A 19,047-nucleotide genomic window follows, 5' to 3' on the forward strand; every position below is an offset into this window, starting at 1 on the left:
AGAGGGAGCTCACTACATACAGATTATACAGCCACCACTAGAGGGAGCTCACTACATACAGATTTATACAGCCACCATTAGAGGGAACTCCCTGCATACAGAATTATACAGCCTCCACTAGAGGGAGCTCACTACATACAGATTTATACAGCCACGACTAGAGGGAGCTCACTACATACAGATTTATACAGTCACCACTAGAGGGAGCTCACTACATACAGATTTATACAGCCACCACTAGAGGGAGCTCACTACATACAGATTATACAGCCACCACTAGAGGGAGCTCACTACATACAGATTTATACAGCCACTACTAGAGGGAGCTCACTACATACAGATTTATACAGCCACCACTAGAGGGAGCACACTACATACAGATTTATACAGCCACCACTAGAGGGAGCTTACTACATACAGATTATTCAGACACCACTAGAGGGAGCTCACTACATACAGATTTATACAGCCACCACTAGAGGGAGCTCACTATATACAGATTTATACAGTCACCACTAGAGGGAGCTCACTACATACAGATTATTCAGACACCACTAGAGGGAGCTCACTACATACAGATTTATACAGCCACCACTAGAGGGAGCTCACTACATACAGATTATTCAGACACCACTAGAGGGAGCTCACTACATACAGATTTATACAGCCACCACTAGAGGGAGCTCACTATATACAGATTTATACAGCCACCACTAGAGGGAGCTCACTTCATACAGATTTATACAGTCACCACTAGAGGGAGGTCACTACATACAGATTATACTGTCACCACTAGAAGGAGCTCACTACATACAGATTATACAGCCACCACTAGAGGGAGCTCACTACATACAGATTATACAGCAACCACTAGAGGGAGCTCACTACATACAGATTTATACAGCCACCACTAGAGGGAACTCCCTGCATACAGAATTATACAGTCACCACTAGAGGGAGCTCACTACATACAGATTTATACAGTCACCACTAGGGGAGCTCACTACATACAGATTTATACAGCCACCACTAGAGGGAGCTCACTACATACAGATTATACAGCCACCACTAGAGGGAGCTCACTACATACAGATTTACACAGCCACATCTTTCTTGTCTGGATTATTACAGAGCTGACATGACCACTTCATCCCTGTCTGCTATCCCTTACATCTCACTTTATGGCTGCTGTGATGCCATCATAATCTACCTACGACTCCATTCAGTCTTAATGGATCTGGTCGAAAAAGTTGAGCTTTATTCATATTCTACAGAATTATATCTTATGGAAGGTAAGAAGTCTGTGAAGGATGGAGAGGAAGTCTCTTCTACAGTCAGTTTCTGTGAATACTTCTATACCTGGAATTATATACAGTCACATTGTAGTCATCCAGACACAAAATCGAGCTTTTGCAAGTCAACCACAGCCAGCAAAATACACGAGCGACACGGAAAGAGGTCCATGAGCAGTCAGCAGAAGAGGAGGCATTCTCTAGTATTAAGACAAAAGAGTTGGATAGCAGGTCAGTCTCCATAGGGAAATGGCGTCCTGAGTATGCTGGGAGTTGTGGTTCTGTAATATGTGAATATATACAAACTTCTCTTTTGGGTACTTGAAATCTGATGTGACGTAACAGCTCTATGAATCTGCGATTAGCGCTCCCACAATGCTCTGCTCTCCGGAGTCATTTTTTTTTTATTTTTTTTAAACTTTAGACTAAATGGTATATTCAGAATTGTATAAATCTGTATGTAGTGAGCTCCCTCTAGTGGTGGCTGTATAAATCTGTATGTAGTGAGCTCCCTCTAGTGGTGACTGTATAAATCTGTATGTAGTGAGCTCCCTCTAGTGGTGACTGTATAAATCTGTATGTAGTGAGCTCCCTCTAGTGGTGGCTGTATAATCTGTATGTAGTGAGCTCCCTCTAGTGGTGGCTGTATAAATCTGTGTGTAGTGAGCTCCCTCTAGTGGTGGCTGCAGGTAGGTAACATATGTAAGTCAGCTATATGCTGTTATTCGGGTCCGGTGAAGCTCACTGTGCTGTTTGGTGGAGACTTTGGCCCTGTGTCCTCGGTGTCCGGGTTGTCGCCTCCACCATGCTCTGTTGCCTCTGCTTTCTTCTGCGTTCACATCGGGTCATGCGGCTTCTGTCATGTTTAATGTTAACAGATGAGATGTTCTATGAAGTTTTTTGTTTTTTGATAGAACACAGGACGGGTCACAGCTGCCTGATCCCGACCCCGCGGGACACCGGGGTGAGGACGCGGCTCCGTGCTGCGCAGACGCACAGATCAACAGCCGCCCACCAAAGCGGATCAGGAGGGAAGATCCAGGAAAATTTCCTTCTATCATATAAAATCCTAGTAAATGTCAGTCATTATTGGGTTAATAATAAAGGTATAGCTATATCTGCATTCTGGAAAGCTGAGTGGGTATAATATGGCCGCACTTATACGGCTTTCCAAGGCCCCTGAACGGCATTTCTGATTAGATACGACATCAGGTTTTCTATTCAGAGCCTTGGACAAGCCGGGGATTGGGGGGGGGAAGGGGGGGGTCGGCAGCGACTTATATTTGCTTGTTAGAAATGTGAGCAGACCCCGGAATTGAGGGGGTTAATGTGCCTCCGCAGTAGCTGGGGGTGATGGAATTTAGGGGGTTGTAGTTCCCGTGGGTCCCTGAGGCTGAGTTTTTTTCTGCAGGACCACCTCTTGTGAAGGCATCTGGATCTTCAGATGTGCAGATGGGGCCGGTGAACAGCAGGGCGGCGACACACAGCGAGGGAAGGGGTCACCGCAGGCAGGTGCCGAAATGTGCAGTGTAAGCAGCGGAGGCTCGGCTGTGACAGGTCCAGAGCGAGGATTACACCGAGGAACGTCCCCGGGCACGTGCTCCACAGCTCAGCTACCCGCCAGGGACCCCGTGATACCAATCTGGTGTATCTAAGCTTCAGAAGACAGTTTCACAGCCTTGTACGTGATACGGTCTGCTTAGCAGGTATATCTACTTCTATGAGGGGCACTATTGTCTGCTGAGCTGTGTATCTAATCATAGTGTGATACTGTCTGCTGAGCTGTGCATCCAATCATAGTGTGATACTGTCTGCTGAGCTGTGCATCTAATCATAGTGTGATACGGTCTGCTGAGCTGTGCATCCAATCAGTGTGATACTGTCTGCTGAGCTGTGTATCTAATCCTCTCCTGTGTGATACTGTCTGCTGAGCTGTGTATCTAATCCTCTCTTGTGTGATACTGTCTGCTGAGCTGTGTATCTAATCATAGTGTGATACTGTCTGCTGAGCTGTGTATCTAATCCTCTCCTGTGTGGTAGTCTGCTGAGCCGTATATCTAATCCTCTCCTGTGTGTTACTGTCTGCTGAGCTGTGCATCTAATCATAGTGTGATACTGTCTGCTGAGCTGTACATCCAATCATAGTGTGATACTGTCTGCTGAGCTGTGTATCTAATCCTCTCCTGTGTGATACTGTCTGCTGAGCTGTGTATCTAATCCTCTCCTGTGTGATACTGTCTGCTGAGCTGTGTATCTAATCCTCTCCTGTGTGATACTGTCTGCTGAGCTATATATCTAATCCTCTCCTGTGTGATACTGTCTGCTGAGCTGTGTATCTAATCCTCTCCTGGGTGATACTGTCTGCTGAGCTGTGTATCTAATCCTCTCTTGTGTGATACTGTCTGCTGAGTTGTGTATCTAATCCTCTCCTGTGTGATACTGTCTGCTGAGCTGTGTATCTAATCCTCTCCTGTGTGATAGTCTGCTGAGCCGTATATCTAATCCTCTCCTGTGTGATACTGTCTGCTGAGCTGTGCATCTAATCATAGTGTGATACTGTCTGCTGAGCTGTGTATCTAATCATAGTGTGATACTGTCTGCTGAGCTGTGTATCTAATCCTCTCCTGTGTGGTAGTCTGCTGAGCCGTATATCTAATCCTCTCCTGTGTGATACTGTCTGCTGAGCTGTGCATCTAATCATAGTGTGATACTGTCTGCTGAGCTGTACATCCAATCATAGTGTGATACTGTCTGCTGAGCTGTGTATCTAATCCTCTCCTGTGTGATACTGTCTGCTGAGCTGTGTATCTAATCCTCTCCTGTGTGATACTGTCTGCTGAGCTGTGTATCTAATCCTCTCCTGTGTGATACTGTCTGCTGAGCTGTGTATCTAATCCTCTCCTGTGTGATACTGTCTGCTGAGCTGTGTATCTAATCCTCTCCTGTGTGATACCATCTGCTGAGCTGTGTATCTAATCCTCTCCTGTGTGATACTGTCTGCTGAGCTGTGTATCTAATACTCTCCTGTGTGATACTGTCTGCTGAGCTGTATATCTAATCCTCTTCTGTGTGATACTGTCTGCTGAGCTGTGTACCTAATCCTCTCCTGTGTGATACTGTCTGCTGAGCTGTGTATCTAATCCTCTCCTGTGTGATACTGTCTGCTGAGCTGTGTATCTAATCCTCTCCTGTGTGATACTGTCTGCTGAGCTGTGTATCTAATCCTCTCCTGTGTGATACAGTCTGCTGAGCTGTGTATATAATCCTCTCCTGTGTGATACTGTCTTCTGAGCCGTGTATCTAATCCTCTCCTGTGTGATACTGTCTGCTGAGCTGTGTATCTAATCCTTTCCTGTGTGATACTGTCTGCTGAGCTGTGTATCTAATCCTCTCCTGTGTGATACTGTCTGCCGAGCTGTGTATCTAATCCTCTCCTGTGTGATACTGTCTGCTGAGCTGTGTATCTAATCCCATCCTGTGTGATACCGTCTGCTGAGCTGTGTATCTAATCTTATCCTGCGTGATACCATCTGCTGAGCTGTGTATCTAATCCTCTCCTGTGTGATACTGTCTATTGAGCTTTGTATCTAATCCTCACCTGTGTGATACTGTCTGCTGAGCTGTGTATCTAATCCTATCCTGTGTGATACTGTCTGCTGAGCTGTGTATCTAATCTTTTCCTGTGTGATACCGTCTGCTGAGCTGTGCATCTAATCCTCTCCTGTGTGATACCGTCTGCTGAGCTGTGTATCTAATCCTCTCCTGTGTGATACTGTTTGCTGAGCTGTGTATCTAATCCTCTCCTGTGTGATACCGTCTGCTGAGCTGTGTATCTAATCCTCTCCTGTGTGATACTGTCTGCTTAGCTGTGTATCTAATCTTCTCCTGTGTGATACTGTCTGCTGAGCCGTGTATCTAATCCTCTCCTGTGTGATACCGTACGCTGAGCCGTGTATCTAATCCTATCCTGTGTGATACTGCCTGCTGAGCTGTGTATCTAATCCTCTCCTGTGTGATACTGTCTGCTGAGCTGTGTATCTAATCCTCTCCTGTGTGATACTGTCTGCTGAGCTGTGTATCTAATCCTCTCCTGTGTGATACTGTCTGCTGAGCTGTGTATCTAATCCTCTCCTGTGTGATCCTGTCTGCTGAGCCGTGTATCTAATCCTCTCCTGTGTGATACTGTCTGCTGAGCTGTGTATCTAATCCTCTCCTGTGTGATACTGTCTGCTGAGCCGTGTATCTAATCCTCTCCTGTGTGATACTGTCTGCTGAGCTGTGTATCTAATCCTCTCCTGTGTGATACTGTCTATTGAGCTTTGTATCTAATCCTCTCCTGTGTGATACTGTCTGCTGAGCTGTGTATCTAATCCTATCCTGTGTGATACTGTCTGCTGAGCTGTGCATCTAATCCTCTCCTGTGTGATACCGTCTGCTGAGCTGTGTATCTAATCCTCTCCTGTGTGATACTGTTTGCTGAGCTGTGTATCTAATCCTCTCCTGTGTGATACCGTCTGCTGAGCTGTGTATCTAATCCTCTCCTGTGTGATACTGTCTGCTGAGCCGTGTATCTAATCCTCTCCTGTGTGATACCGTACGCTGAGCCGTGTATCTAATCCTATCCTGTGTGATACTGTCTGCTGAGCCGTGTATCTAATCCTCTCCTGTGTGATACCGTACGCTGAGCCGTGTATCTAATCCTCTCCTGTGTGATACTGCCTGCTGAGCTGTGTATCTAATCCTCTCCTGTGTGATACTGTCTGCTGAGCTGTGTATCTAATCCTCTCCTGTGTGATACTGTCTGCTGAGCTGTGTATCTAATCCCATCCTGTATGATACCGTCTGCTGAGCTGTGTATCTAATCCTCTCCTGTGTGATACTGTCTGCTGAGCTGTGTATCTAATCCTCTCCTGTGTGATACTGTCTGCTGAGCTGTGTATCTAATCCTCTCCTGTGTGATACTGTCTGCTGAGCTGTGTATCTAATCCTCTCCTGTGTGATACTGTCTGCTGAGCTGTGTATCTAATCCTCTCCTGTGTGATACTGTCTGCTGAGCTGTGTATCTACGCTGTATTCATATTATACAAATTAGATTTAAGTGTCATAAATGTTACATTTCTGTTTTGTCTAATAATCTCTCTAATAATGTTTTGGATCTTTGGGGGTCTCTGGATCTTGGGGGTCTCTGGGTCTCGGTGGTCTCTGGGGGTTTTGGGGGTCACTGATAATTAGTTTTCTTGCTGAGCCCAATTAAAGGAGAACTACTTAAGAAGGACGTGCCCCATTATTTCGCCGCCCCGGTTATAGGGGACAGATAAAGGATCTCTGCTGCTGATAACCCTCACATATCGCAATGTCAGGACGAGGTAAGAAAACATTAATAAGACGCCATTTTCCTGCTCACCGGCGCTGTTCACATTGTGCACCCGAGGTAAATATTCCAGTCGGAGCCGACTCCTCCGCCGCTGACTCGCGGTAACAACGAGCAGAGAAAAACAAGGAAAATCCTTGTCGTCTGTAGGTAAAGATTCACATTTATTGATTCGTATTAAAATCCACGTTAGGCAGAAAAATAAAACCTATAGAAACGCGTTTCAGGCCGACGCCCTCGTGCTCTGGAGACCGATCTCTACAGGGAATCACAAACATTTCAAACCACAAAATCTGTTCCTAATTCATTACACGTGATTACAAAAGGACGCAAACACATTATACTCCAGAGGAAAACTCCCCTGATCCCAAGACACAAAAACACCAGCGTATAATACAGCGAAGGAAATAAGTATTGGATCCCTCGCTGATTTTGTATGTTTTCCCACTGACATAGACATGGACAGTCTATAATTTTAAGGGTCAGTTAATTATAACAGTGAGAAAATATCCAAACTAAAATCCAGACAATCACATTATATAAAGTATATACATTTATTTGCATTTTGCAGAGAGAAATAAGTATTGGATCCCTCTGGTAAACAAGACTTAATACTTGGTGGCCATCCCCTTGGTGGCCGCACGGCAGTCAGACATTTTTTGTAGTTGATGATGAGGTTTGATGTCGGGAGGAATTTTGCTCCTCTCCTCTTTGCAGATCATCTCGCTTGACGACTCGGAGCTTCAGCTCCTCCATAGGTTTTCTATGGGAGTTAGGTCTGGAGACTGGATAGGCCACTCCATGACCTTAATGTGCTTCTTCTTGAACCACTCCATTGTTGCCTTGGCTGTATGTTTTGGGTCATTCTCGTGCTGGAAGACCCAACCACGACCCATTTTTAATGTCCTGTCGGAGGGAAGGAGGATGTCACTCAGGATTTTATGGCACATGGCTCCATCCATTGTTTCACTGATGCAGTGAAGTAGTCCTGTGCCCTTAGCAGAAAAACACCCCCGAAACATAATGTGTCCACCTCTATGTTTGACAGTGGGGATGGTGTTCTATGGGTCATAGGCAGCATTTCTCTTCCTCCAAACACGGCAAGTTGGATTAAGGCCAAAGAGCTGAATTTTTGTCTCATCTGACCACAGCACCTTCTCCCAATCACTCTCAGGATCATACAGGTGTTCATTGGCAAACTTCATATGGGCCAGCTGCACATGGGCCTTCTTCAGATGGGCCAGCTGCACATGGGCCTTCTTCAGATGGGCCGACCACACACGAGCCTTCTTCAGACGGGCCAGCCGCACATGGACCTTCTTCAGACGGGCCAGCCGCACATGGACTTTCTTCAGACGGGCCAGCCGCACATGGACCTTCTTCAGACGGGCCAGCCGCACATGGACCTTCTTCAGACGGGCCGACCACACACGAGCCTTCTTCAGATGGGCAAACCACACATGAGCCTTCTTCAGATGGGCCGGCCACACATGGGCCTTCTTCAGACGGCATGGCTGCTCATGTACCTTCTTCAGATGAGCCAGCCGCACATGGGCCTTCTTCAGACGTGCGTCTGCACATGGGCCTTCTTCAGACGGGCCGGCTGCACATAGGCTTTCTTCAGACGGGCCGGCTGCACATAGGCTTTCTTCAGACGGGCCGGCCGCACATGGGCCTTCTTCAGACGGCCGGCTGCACATGGGCCTTCTTCAGACGGCCGGCTGCACATGGGCCTTCTTCAGACGGCCGGCTGCACATGGGCTTCCTTGAGCAGTGGGACTTTGCGGGGGACACTGCAGGATTTTAAGCCATTATGGCGTAATGTGTTACCAATGTTTTTCTTGGTGACAGTGGTCCCAGCTGTCTTGAGATCAGTAACAAGTTCCCCCCGTGTAATTTTAGGCTGATCTCTCACCTTCCTCATGATCCTAGAGACCCCACGAGGTGAGATTTTGCATGGAGGCCCAGACCGATAGCGAGTGACACTCATTTTGTATTTCTTCCATTTTCTTACTATTGCACCAGCAGCTTCTCCTTCTCCCTGGCATCTTACTTATGGTTTTGTAGCCCATTCCAGCTCCAGCCTTGTGCAGGTCTATGATCTTTTCCCTGACATACTTAGAAAGCTCTCTGGTCGCCCATGTTGTAGAGGTTAGAATCTGATGGATTAATGGAGTCTGTGGACAGCAAGCTTTATACAGGGGACAATGTCAGAGCCGTCTGTAATGCAGGGAACGAGGGGATTAGGAGTCTAAGTGCCTGTAGGAGCCAGAACTCTTAATGGTTGGTAGAGGGATCAAATACTTATTTCTCTCTGCAAAATGCAAACAATTTTATATAATTTATACAATGTGATTTTCTGGATTTTTTTTTAGATATTGTATCTCTCACTATTAAAATGAACCGACCCTTAAAATTATAGACACTTCATATCTAAACTACAAAAATTAGCAAAAATATATATTAAAACATAACGCAAAAAAAAGAAATTATTCATACATTATTCATACATTTTCGAAAATGATCAATAATGAAAATATAAAAATATATGAAAAAAACCCACAAAAAAACCTCGAAGGTACGGTTACCAGGATCGCTCATCGTGGCTCAGTCAGTCTCTGTCTGCACTCACAGCGGGCAGTCATGCTCTATGGCCGTGCGCTGTGACTCAGATGTAGCACAGCCAGGATCGTCGTTGGACCTAATGTGAATTACGTTGGACCTACAGGGGTATTTTGGGGTTAATAAAGTGGTGAAAGAGGGTGTTTTTTTGGTATTTTTTTACAAATAAAGTATTTTTTTGGTGTTTGTTTCTTTTTACTTAGAGGATTACTGATGGGGGGTATCATAGACCCCTACCCACCATGGGTAGGAATCATGTGAGAGAGCTGGTGGCCCCTTTTAGGGTCCCTGAAGGTGTGAAAATGATCTCAGCAAAGTATATAGCGTTTCTGACTGAACACTATCTTCCATGGCACATAAAGAACAGTGCCATCTGTAATATTATTTTCATGCTGACAATGCGCCATCCTATCCTGTAAAGAAGACCTCAGAGTTATTGGCTGCTCTGGGCATTAAAGGAGAGAAACATGGTGCGGCCACCACCCTCCCCTGACCTCAACCCTATTGAGAACCTTTGGAGTATCCTCCAGCACAAGATCTATGAGGGTGGGAGGCCGATCACATCCAAACATCAGCTCTGGGAGGCGATTCTGACATCCTGCAAAGAAATTCAAGCAGAAACTATCCAAAAACTGGATGCGAGAAATGTGAAGATGACATGAAAGAAGGGTTACACAGCGGGCAAAATAAGTATTTGATACTCTGCTGATTTGTCAGTTTTCCCACCTATAAAGAATGGAGAGATCTGTAATTGTTATCGTAGGTAACTTCAACTGTGACAGAATAAAAATCCAGAAAATTCCATTGTATTATTTATAAATAATTAATTTGCAGGAAATAAGTATTTGATACAATAGAAAAACAGAACTTCATATTTGGTACAAACGGTTTTTTGCAGTTACAGAGGTCGGAGGTTTCCGGTAGTTCTTGACATGTTTGCACACACTGCAGCGGGGATTTTAATGACTCTTCCATACAGATCCTTGCCAAATCTTTCAGGTCACTCCTCCATACATATCTTCTCCAGATCTTCTCAGTCTCTCCTCCATACAGATCTTCTCCATACAGATCTTCTCCAGATCTTTCAGGTCACTCCTCCATACAGATCTTCTCCAGATCTTTCAGGTCACTCCTCCATACAGATCTTCTCCAGATCTTTCAGGTCACTCCTCCATACAGATCTTCTCCAGATCTTTCAGGTCACTCCTCCATACAGATCTTCTCCAGATCTTCTCAGTCTCTCCTCCATACAGATCTTCTCCATATAGATCTTCTCCAGATCTTTCAGGTCACTCCTCCATACAGATCTTCTCCAGATTTTTCAGGTCACTCCTCTATACAGATCTTCTCCAGATCTTTCAGGTCAGTTCTCCATACAGATCTCCAGATGTTTCAGGTCACTTCTCCATACAGATCTTCTCCAGATCTTTCAGGTCACTCCTCCATGCAGAACTTCTCCAGAGAACATTGAGTTTCAGCTCCTCCACAGATTTTCTCTTGGATTCAAGTCTGGAGACTGGCTAGGCCACTCCAGGACCTTGAAATGCGCCACTCCTTAGTGGCCCCTGGCTGTGTATGTGTGTGTGTTTTGGGTCATTGTCATGCTGGAAGACCCAGCCACGACCCATCTTTAATGCTCTCACTGAAGGAAAGAGGTGTTGGCCAAAATCGCGCGATACTTGACCCAATCCATCCTCCCTTCAATACTGTGCAGTCGTCCTGTCCACTTTGCAGAAAAGCACCCCCAAAGTATGATGTTTCCACCCTTATGCTTCACGGTTGGGACAGTATTCTTGGGATTGTACTCTTCTTTCTTTTTCCTCCAAACACGGCAAGTGGAGTTGAAACCAAAAAGTTCTATTTTGGTCTCATCTGACCACGTGACCTTCTCCCATGCCTCCCCTGGATTATCCAGATGGTCATTGGTGGACTTCAAACCGGCCTGGACATGTGCTGATGTGAGCAGGGGGACCTTGTGCCCTGAAAGATTTTAATCCACAACGGCGTAGTGTGTTACTAACGGTAATTTTTTATACCTAGTCCCAGCTCTCTTCAGGTCATTGACCAGGTCCTCCCGTGTTGCTCTGGGGTGATTCCTGACCTTCCTCAGAATCATCCTTACCCCATGAGGTGAGATCTTGAATGGAGCCCCAGACCAAGTAAGATTGACAGTCATCTTGTGTTTTTTCCATTGTCTAATAATTGTGCCAACAGTTGTTGCTTTCTCACCAAGCTGCTTGCCTATTGTCCTGTAGCCCACCCCAGCCTTATACAGGTCTACAATTTTGTCCCTGGTGTCCTTAGACAGCTCTTTGGTCTTGGCCATGGTGGAGAGGTTGGGGTATGATTGAGTGTGTGAACAGGTGTCTATTATACAGATAACGAGGTCAAACAGGTGCAATTAGTCCAGGTAATGAGTGCAGAGTAGGAGAAAAAATAACAGGTCTGTGAGGGCAGAATTCATGCTGGTTTCTCAGTGATAAAATACTTATTTCATGCAACAAAATGAAAATTCTTTATAAATTATACAATGGGATTTTCTGGATTTTTTTATTCTGTCACATTGAAAGTTACCTACGATAAAAATTACAGATTTCTCTATTCTGTGCAGGGGGGAAAACTTGCCGGCTTCATTCTCATGGAAGTTGAGGGCTACTGAAGACCCTGTTTCTGTCATGGTTTTTGGTTTCACAGCAGACGGGTGATGTCGCCTATACGGCGGTATTATGTGATTGTACAATCGACATAAATACTTTTGGCGGATCAGAAAAATTATATTTGCAATTAAACATCAGTGCGGTGATCGCCGAAGCAGAAAGATAGAGAAATGTCGGATTTGCTATTTTTGGCTTTTAAAAAGTAAAATAAAAAGATCTGACCCCATAATGGTGGAGATGAAATCTACATCTCCTTCCACAAAAAATAAGGATAGAGCGCAGCCGACCAAAAATAGAGAAGTTATACTTCTTGGAAAGAGAGGCAGAAAAATCGAAATCAAAGAGTGGCCAACCGGGACTCTGTCACCCAAGGACCGGCAGCCACCTGGAACCCTCCCCGCCACCGGCAGACGTGTCCGCCAGAGACCCTTTTCCCATTTAAAACATCTTAATGTTGTACGAAAACTAAGTGACAACCAGTGTAGCCACCAGCACTGTCACCACAGGGCTGTCACCATGGGGCTGTCACCATGGGGCTGTCACCACAGGGCTGTCACCACAAGGATGTCACCCAGTTTTCCTGGAAGGCGCCTCCAGCGATCCGTGCAGGAGAAAGGGTCAAAGAGTGAGACGTGTGCAGGTCATGTCTCTGATGCAGAGGACGTCTGGTGACCCGGCTGCCCGGTGGCCTCTGTGCCCTCCTGCTCTCGGCTGGACCCAGGAATGTGAGGGCGGGGACGGTTACAATTACTTCCTTCATCCTTTAAATATCCCGAGCAACTGTGGAGGCTCAGACAGTGGAGACTGAGAGGAGAGAAGGGAGCGGACCCTCTGCCACCAGTGACTCAGGGCTCTGCTACCACTGCACTGACCCTCTGTCTCTGCTCTACCTGCACTGACCCTCTGTGCCTGCACTCTCTGTACTGACCCTCTATCTCTGCACTGACCCTCTGTCTCTGCTCTGATCCTCTGTCTCTGCTCTCCCTGCACTGACCTGTCTCTGTTCTGCCTGCACTGCCCCTCTGTCTCTGCACTGACCCTCTGTCTCTGACCCTCTGTCTCTGCACTGACCCTCTGTCTCTGACCCTCTGTCTCTGCACTGCCCCTCTGTCTCTGCACTGCCCCTCTGTCTCTGCACTGACCCCCTGTCTCTGCACTGACCCTCTGTCTCTGCACTGACCCTCTGTCTCTGACCCTCTGTCTCTGCACTGACCCTCTGTCTCTGCACTGACCCCCTGTCTCTGCACTGACCCCCTGTCTCTGCACTGACCCTCTGTCTCTGCACTGACCCTCTGTCTCTGCACTGCCCCTCTGTCTCTGCACTGACCCTCTGTCTCTGCACTGACCCCCTGTCTCTGCACTGACCCTCTGTCTCTGCACTGACCCTCTGTCTCTGCACTGCCCCTCTGTCTCTGCACTGACCCTCTGTCTCTGACCCTCTGTCTCTGCACTGACCCCCTGTCTCTGCACTGACCCTCTGTCTCTGCACTGACCCTCTGTCTCTGCACTGACCCTCTGTCTCTGCACTGACCCTCTGTCTCTGACCCTCTGTCTCTGCACTGACCCCCTGTCTCTGCACTGACCCTCTGTCTCTGCACTGACCCTCTGTCTCTGCTCTGACCCTCTGTCTCTGCACTGACCCTCTGTCTCTGCTCTGACCCTCTGTCTCCGCTCTGACCCTCTGTCTCCGCACTGACCCTCTGTCTCTGCTCTGACCCTCTGTCTCTGCACTGACCCTCTGTCTCTGCTCTGACCCTCTGTCTCTGCTCTGACCCTCTGTCTCTGCTCTGACCTCGAAGCCCATGGTCATGCAGCTGTGAGCTGCTGTTCTGGTGTCTCTGCTCTGACCCCCGGGCATTTCTCCCCATGCAGTGACCCCCGGTCTCCATTACTCCGATGCTCTGGACCCCACTCTCTGACCGCCCGGCTCCTCTCTCTCCGCAGTGACACTCGGACCATCATGATGGATTCCTCCTGACCCCAACACTCAGTGCTGGATTCCTTATTGGATTTCTTCACAATCCAGGACATCGCTGATCCCAAAAAGGTAAAAATGATCTCAGGTCATTCCAGAGACAGAACAGTAATAACACAGACTGGAGATGTAAATTAGAGAAAAATGTCTGATCACTCGCTTTTTTCAGAAATAATGTAATCTCCATTGATGACCATATGAAGGTTTTGTGTAAAGGGGGAGCACCATGCCACTGGAAGAGGGTAAGGGGCGCACCGTGCCACTAGAACATGGACATCACTGGTGTCTGACACTGCTCTGGGGGGATTTTGGCCCACTCTTCTTCCAGTCTCTTCCACAGGACATCACTAGTCTCTCACACTGCTCTGGGGGGATTTTGGCCCACTCTTCTTCCAGTCTCTTCCACAGTTCTGTGACTGTTGTGGGTTTCTTGACCATAACTTTGTCACCAAGCATTTTCCAGAGGTTTCTATTGGGTTTAGATCAGGACTGTGAGCTGTGGTCATTTCATTGTTTCTAGGATCTGCTTTCCTCGTTTTGCTGTGTGACAGGGGCATTGTCCTGCATGAAAATTGCTTCTGATTGAGTGATGAACACAAGTAAGAAGCCACATGTTGTGAAGAAGGTTCTGATCCACACTTGTATTCACTCTGTCATGTAGATGTATAAGAGGTCCAACTCCTGCTACAGAAAACATTCCCCAAACCATGACACTTCCTCCACCGCCGCTCACTGACTTCTTAACACACTTTGGGTTCAGTCTTTCCCCAGTTTGTCAACAAACAGAATGTTTCCCATCAGATTCAAATAAATTAAACTTGCTTTCATCACTAACATGACCTGTGGACACTTCTCCTCTGTCCACACAACATGCTCCTCACCAAAGGTCAGTCTAGCCTTGTGGTTCTTTCTGATAATGATAGTCCAAATGCTCTTACACGTCGTGACACTGTATGACAAGACAGATCCTTACCCTGTTCAGTGCTGAACTGGCGGCAATTTCAGCTGCAGTGTGAAACGATTACCCATGGAGATTCTCCTCTCTTCCATTTGTCTTTTTGAGGGCGACCAGCCTTCTTGGGGGACTTGAAAGAGTTTGTGATGTTGTAAAGATCACAGACTTGGAACGACCAACTTCTCTTGCTATGGCTGATAGGGTCACCTCTTTGGCCTTCATCTGGACAATCTGCGGCCGGAGGGTTTAAGTCACTTTGGAACGGCAAAGTCAGTGCAAACTGGAAAGTTCGGCACCAGTTACATAGAGTTTGTCAGATAATTAAGGAAATTAGCACCAGGTGCAGATTAACACCAATAACTTGCAGGGATCTGAGTGTCTCTAATTGTGATCCATGTCTTTTACATTTATCTCATTTACATTTTTATTATTTGCTTTAGAATAAATTCAATTTATGAAATAATCAAAAAATCCTGCCAGTTTCCTCTTGCGAGGATATAATCATATAGGACGACACAATGACCGCAACATGTAGGAAATTGTGTGCTAATGATGATCTCCAGTGTATAGAGGGGTACATGATAATGACACTGGGGGTATAGGATAATGACACTTACACTGGGGGTACGGGATAATGACCCTTACACTCGGGGTACAGGATAATGACACTGACACTGGGGTACAGGATAATGACACTGGGGGTACAGGATAATGACACTGACACTCGGGGTACAAGATAATGACAATGGGGGTACAGGATAATGACACTGACACTGGGGGTACAGGATAATGACACTGACACTGGGGGTACAGGATAATGACACTGACACTGGGGGTACAGGATAATGACCCTTACACTCGGGGTACAGGATAATGACACTGACATTCTGGGTATGGGATAATGAAGTTGACACTCGGGGTACATGATAACACTGGGGTACAGGATATGACACTGACACTGGGGGTGCAGGATAATCACACTGACACTGGCGTACAGGATAATCACACTGACACTGGGGGTACAGGATAATGACACTGACACTGGGGGATAAAGGACAAGGACACACACTGGGGGTGCGGGATAATGACACTGGGGGTACAGGATAATGATGCTGACACTGGGGGTACAGGATAATGACACTGACACTCGGGGTACAGGATAATGACACTGGGGGTACAGGATAATGATGCTCACACTGGGGGTACAGGATAATGACCCTTACACTCGGGGTACAGGATAATGACACTGGGGGTACAGGATAATGATGCTGACACTGGGGTACAGGATAATGACACTGACACTGGTGGTGTGGGATAATGACACTGACATTCTGGGTATGGCATAATGAAGTTGACACTCGGGGTACATGATAACACTGGGGTACAGGATAATCACACTGACACTGGGGGTACAGGATAATGACACTGACACTGGGGGTGCGGGATAATGACACTAACACTGGGGGTACAGGATAATAACACTGACACTGGGGGTATAGGATAATGACACTGACACTGGGGGTACAGGATAATGACACTGACACTCGGGGTACAGGATAATGACCCTGACACTCGGACTACAGTACTATTGTCTTTTTTGCGGTTTTGCAGGTGTCATGGATAACAAGGTCCCGGGAGCGGTGGGGAACGGGGACTCTTTTCCATCACAGCCGCTGATGGAGAAGGAGCACCAGGATGACTGCGGTAAACCGATGACAGAACGGGGTCAATGGAACAACAAGATGGAGTTTGTGCTGGCCGTGGCCGGAGAGATCATCGGCTTGGGAAATGTATGGAGATTTCCGTACCTTTGCTACAAAAATGGAGGAGGTACGTGTAGAGGAAAATTCAGTCAGTCATCCCCTAAGCTAGAGGCCTGAGGTTGTGCCGAAATACGTAAAGAGAGGAAGCAGATTGGACAGATTTCTTTACGTGACGATCTAACCCGATAAGCTGCCCCGGAATTTCTTCGAGCTTATTTCCTGAAGGATTTGGCTCTTACGGTGGATTTGCATTAATTATTGTGTTTGGTGTTAACACTCCAGAAATTAAGGAAACTTAAAGAACCTTTCCCTTAAAATCCAGAAATTCCTGGATTCTACGTTCTGAGGATTGGTGCTGACTTCCCACATGGACGATCTTTCCTTCGTGAGGCCCCATGTGTGTTGGATGGTTGTCTGGTCCCTCTAAAATGAGGCATGTAACCTGACATGGCTGTAATGTTTGGGGAAGGTTTTGTTTTATATATCTAGGGTTAATTTTTCAGCTGTGAACAGTGTCCAGTTGCCATCACCCTGGGGTCACGGCATCACTTGGACGTTGTCCAGTCGCCATCACCCAGGGGTCACGGTATCACCTTGGACTTTTGGTTGTGTGTGACCTCAGCCTATAATCTAGAATCTATAGAATCTATACTGATGTATCATTATAAAAGAGATCTGACCCTGTAATTTATTGTCCTACCATTGTTTTCTATTATCAGCCACTTCAGCAGACCGAGGAAAATAAACCTGTATTGTATCAGGTTGTCTTCCTTACACACCCCCTGGTGTTCGATCACCTGCTCACATGGGTAGCATTTCCTTGCAGTTCCCTGTAAGAGCTCCTGTTATTCTTAGTACAGTTTGAGGCCTTTCAGCTCTCGCCCCGTTCCTCCCCTTCTGCTATTGGCCACATTTTTTACAAGTCGGTGCTGGATGGGGGTGAAGGAATGAAAGTAGTTTAACCACGACTGCTCCTGACGGGTCCAAAGTCTAAGAACGAGGAGATCAACACAAGAGTTCAAGTGTTAGTGCATGACTTTCAGTACGTGAGGCTGCAACTGGTCGACGAGGCTTAACGTCCATGAATGAGGGTATTCATACTGATCCATACTGATCGGTAAAACCTTCAGCAGCTTCTCTGTGTAGGTCCCATAAAAAAAAAAAATCGAGAGGTCTTCTAATAATTAACCTATATGACAAATAGGATGGCACCAGACTTCAGGCAACTATTTTAGACTTGGTTTTAATGGCAGCTTGAGTCTTGTTGTTGAGATCTGGCCTTCCATTTTGGAGTCCAAATCGTTCCTAGGATCTGTTTTCATACAGTCATGAGTGTTCATGTTGGAGTTGATAGCTGCTGTTCTCACCAATCTTGAGGACACGTGAGACCAAACTTTGATTTCATACATTAGCCTCATTGCTGAGGTCTGTTAGTTGTGGTCCCCACCAATATTGATGACACGTGGGATAAAACATGCATTTCATAGACCCATGAGTCCATGACCTTGTTGGTGAGGTCCATTCGTTGTGGTTCCCACCAATATTGAGGACAACTGGGATCGAATATGATTTCATAGAGATATCAGCCTTGATGTTGTTGGTGAGGTCCATTAGTTGTTGTTACCACCAATTTTAGCTTGGTTTTCATGGGGATATAAGTCTTGTTAGTAGAGTTTCGCAACTGCAGTCCCAAAGCGATCTTGATAACGTAGGTCCTAGAATTGAGTTTTATTAGTGGCATCTAGCATTTGAGGTTCTACCAGTCATGAGGACAAGAGGGTCCAAGCAGTTCTACCAGTCATGAGGACAAGAGGGTCCTAGCGTTAGCTGTGATCCCAACAATAGGTCCTAAATATAGGTATGAGACTTGGAGGGGATTTGGTAGCTAGCATCCCGCCAGTCATGAGTCCTAGGTTTAGTTTTCATGGGGACACGAGTCTTGTTAGTGGAGTCTGGCAGCCAGGGTACCTACCAGCAATGAAGACATGTTGGTCCTAGGTTTGTTTTCATGGAGATTTTTTTTTTAGATCTGGTAGCTAGGTTAGTCCCTACAAGAGATGAGGGCAAGTGGGATGTGGGTTTAGTTTTCATTAAGGGATGAATCTTGTTGATGAGATCTCGTAGCTGTCTCTACTTCTGATGAGGACAAGTGGGTAAAAAAACAAAAAATAGATAAATATACAGGGTCCACTTTGTCCCCATGCTATCTTGATAATGTGGGTCCTAGAATTGAGTCTTGTTAGTGGCATCTAGCATTTGAGGTTCTACCAGTCATTAAGACAAAAGGGTCCTAGGGTTAGCTGTGATCCCAACAATAGGTCCTAAAATTAGTTTTAATGCAGGTATGAGACGTGGTGGGATTTGGTAGCTGTAGCTGGCATGAGACCATGTGGGTCCTAGGTTTAGTTTTTA

At 46.4% G+C, this 19,047-nt stretch overlaps 1 protein-coding gene across 2 annotated transcripts in view; it reads left to right on the forward strand.

The window, feature by feature from the left end:
- Positions 1 to 2,344: 2,344 nt before the first annotated feature.
- LOC142302534 (sodium- and chloride-dependent GABA transporter 2-like) overlaps positions 2,345 to 19,047 on the forward strand; it is a 28,725-nt gene continuing 12,022 nt past the window's right edge. Inside the window, exons 1-4 of one of the 2 annotated variants that reach the window (XM_075343629.1) lie at positions 2,345 to 2,364; positions 2,704 to 2,998; positions 13,815 to 13,989; positions 16,484 to 16,702. In XM_075343629.1, coding sequence (XP_075199744.1) covers positions 16,489 to 16,702 — 214 coding nt within the window. In that variant the 5' untranslated portion in view covers positions 2,345 to 2,364; positions 2,704 to 2,998; positions 13,815 to 13,989; positions 16,484 to 16,488. The remainder of the gene's footprint in view (positions 2,365 to 2,703; positions 2,999 to 13,814; positions 13,990 to 16,483; positions 16,703 to 19,047) is intronic. The other variant, XM_075343630.1, reaches the window with a different exon arrangement.

Source organism: Anomaloglossus baeobatrachus, chromosome 4, assembly GCF_048569485.1.
Source record: "Anomaloglossus baeobatrachus isolate aAnoBae1 chromosome 4, aAnoBae1.hap1, whole genome shotgun sequence".
Classification (NCBI taxonomy): Eukaryota; Metazoa; Chordata; class Amphibia; order Anura; family Aromobatidae; genus Anomaloglossus; species Anomaloglossus baeobatrachus.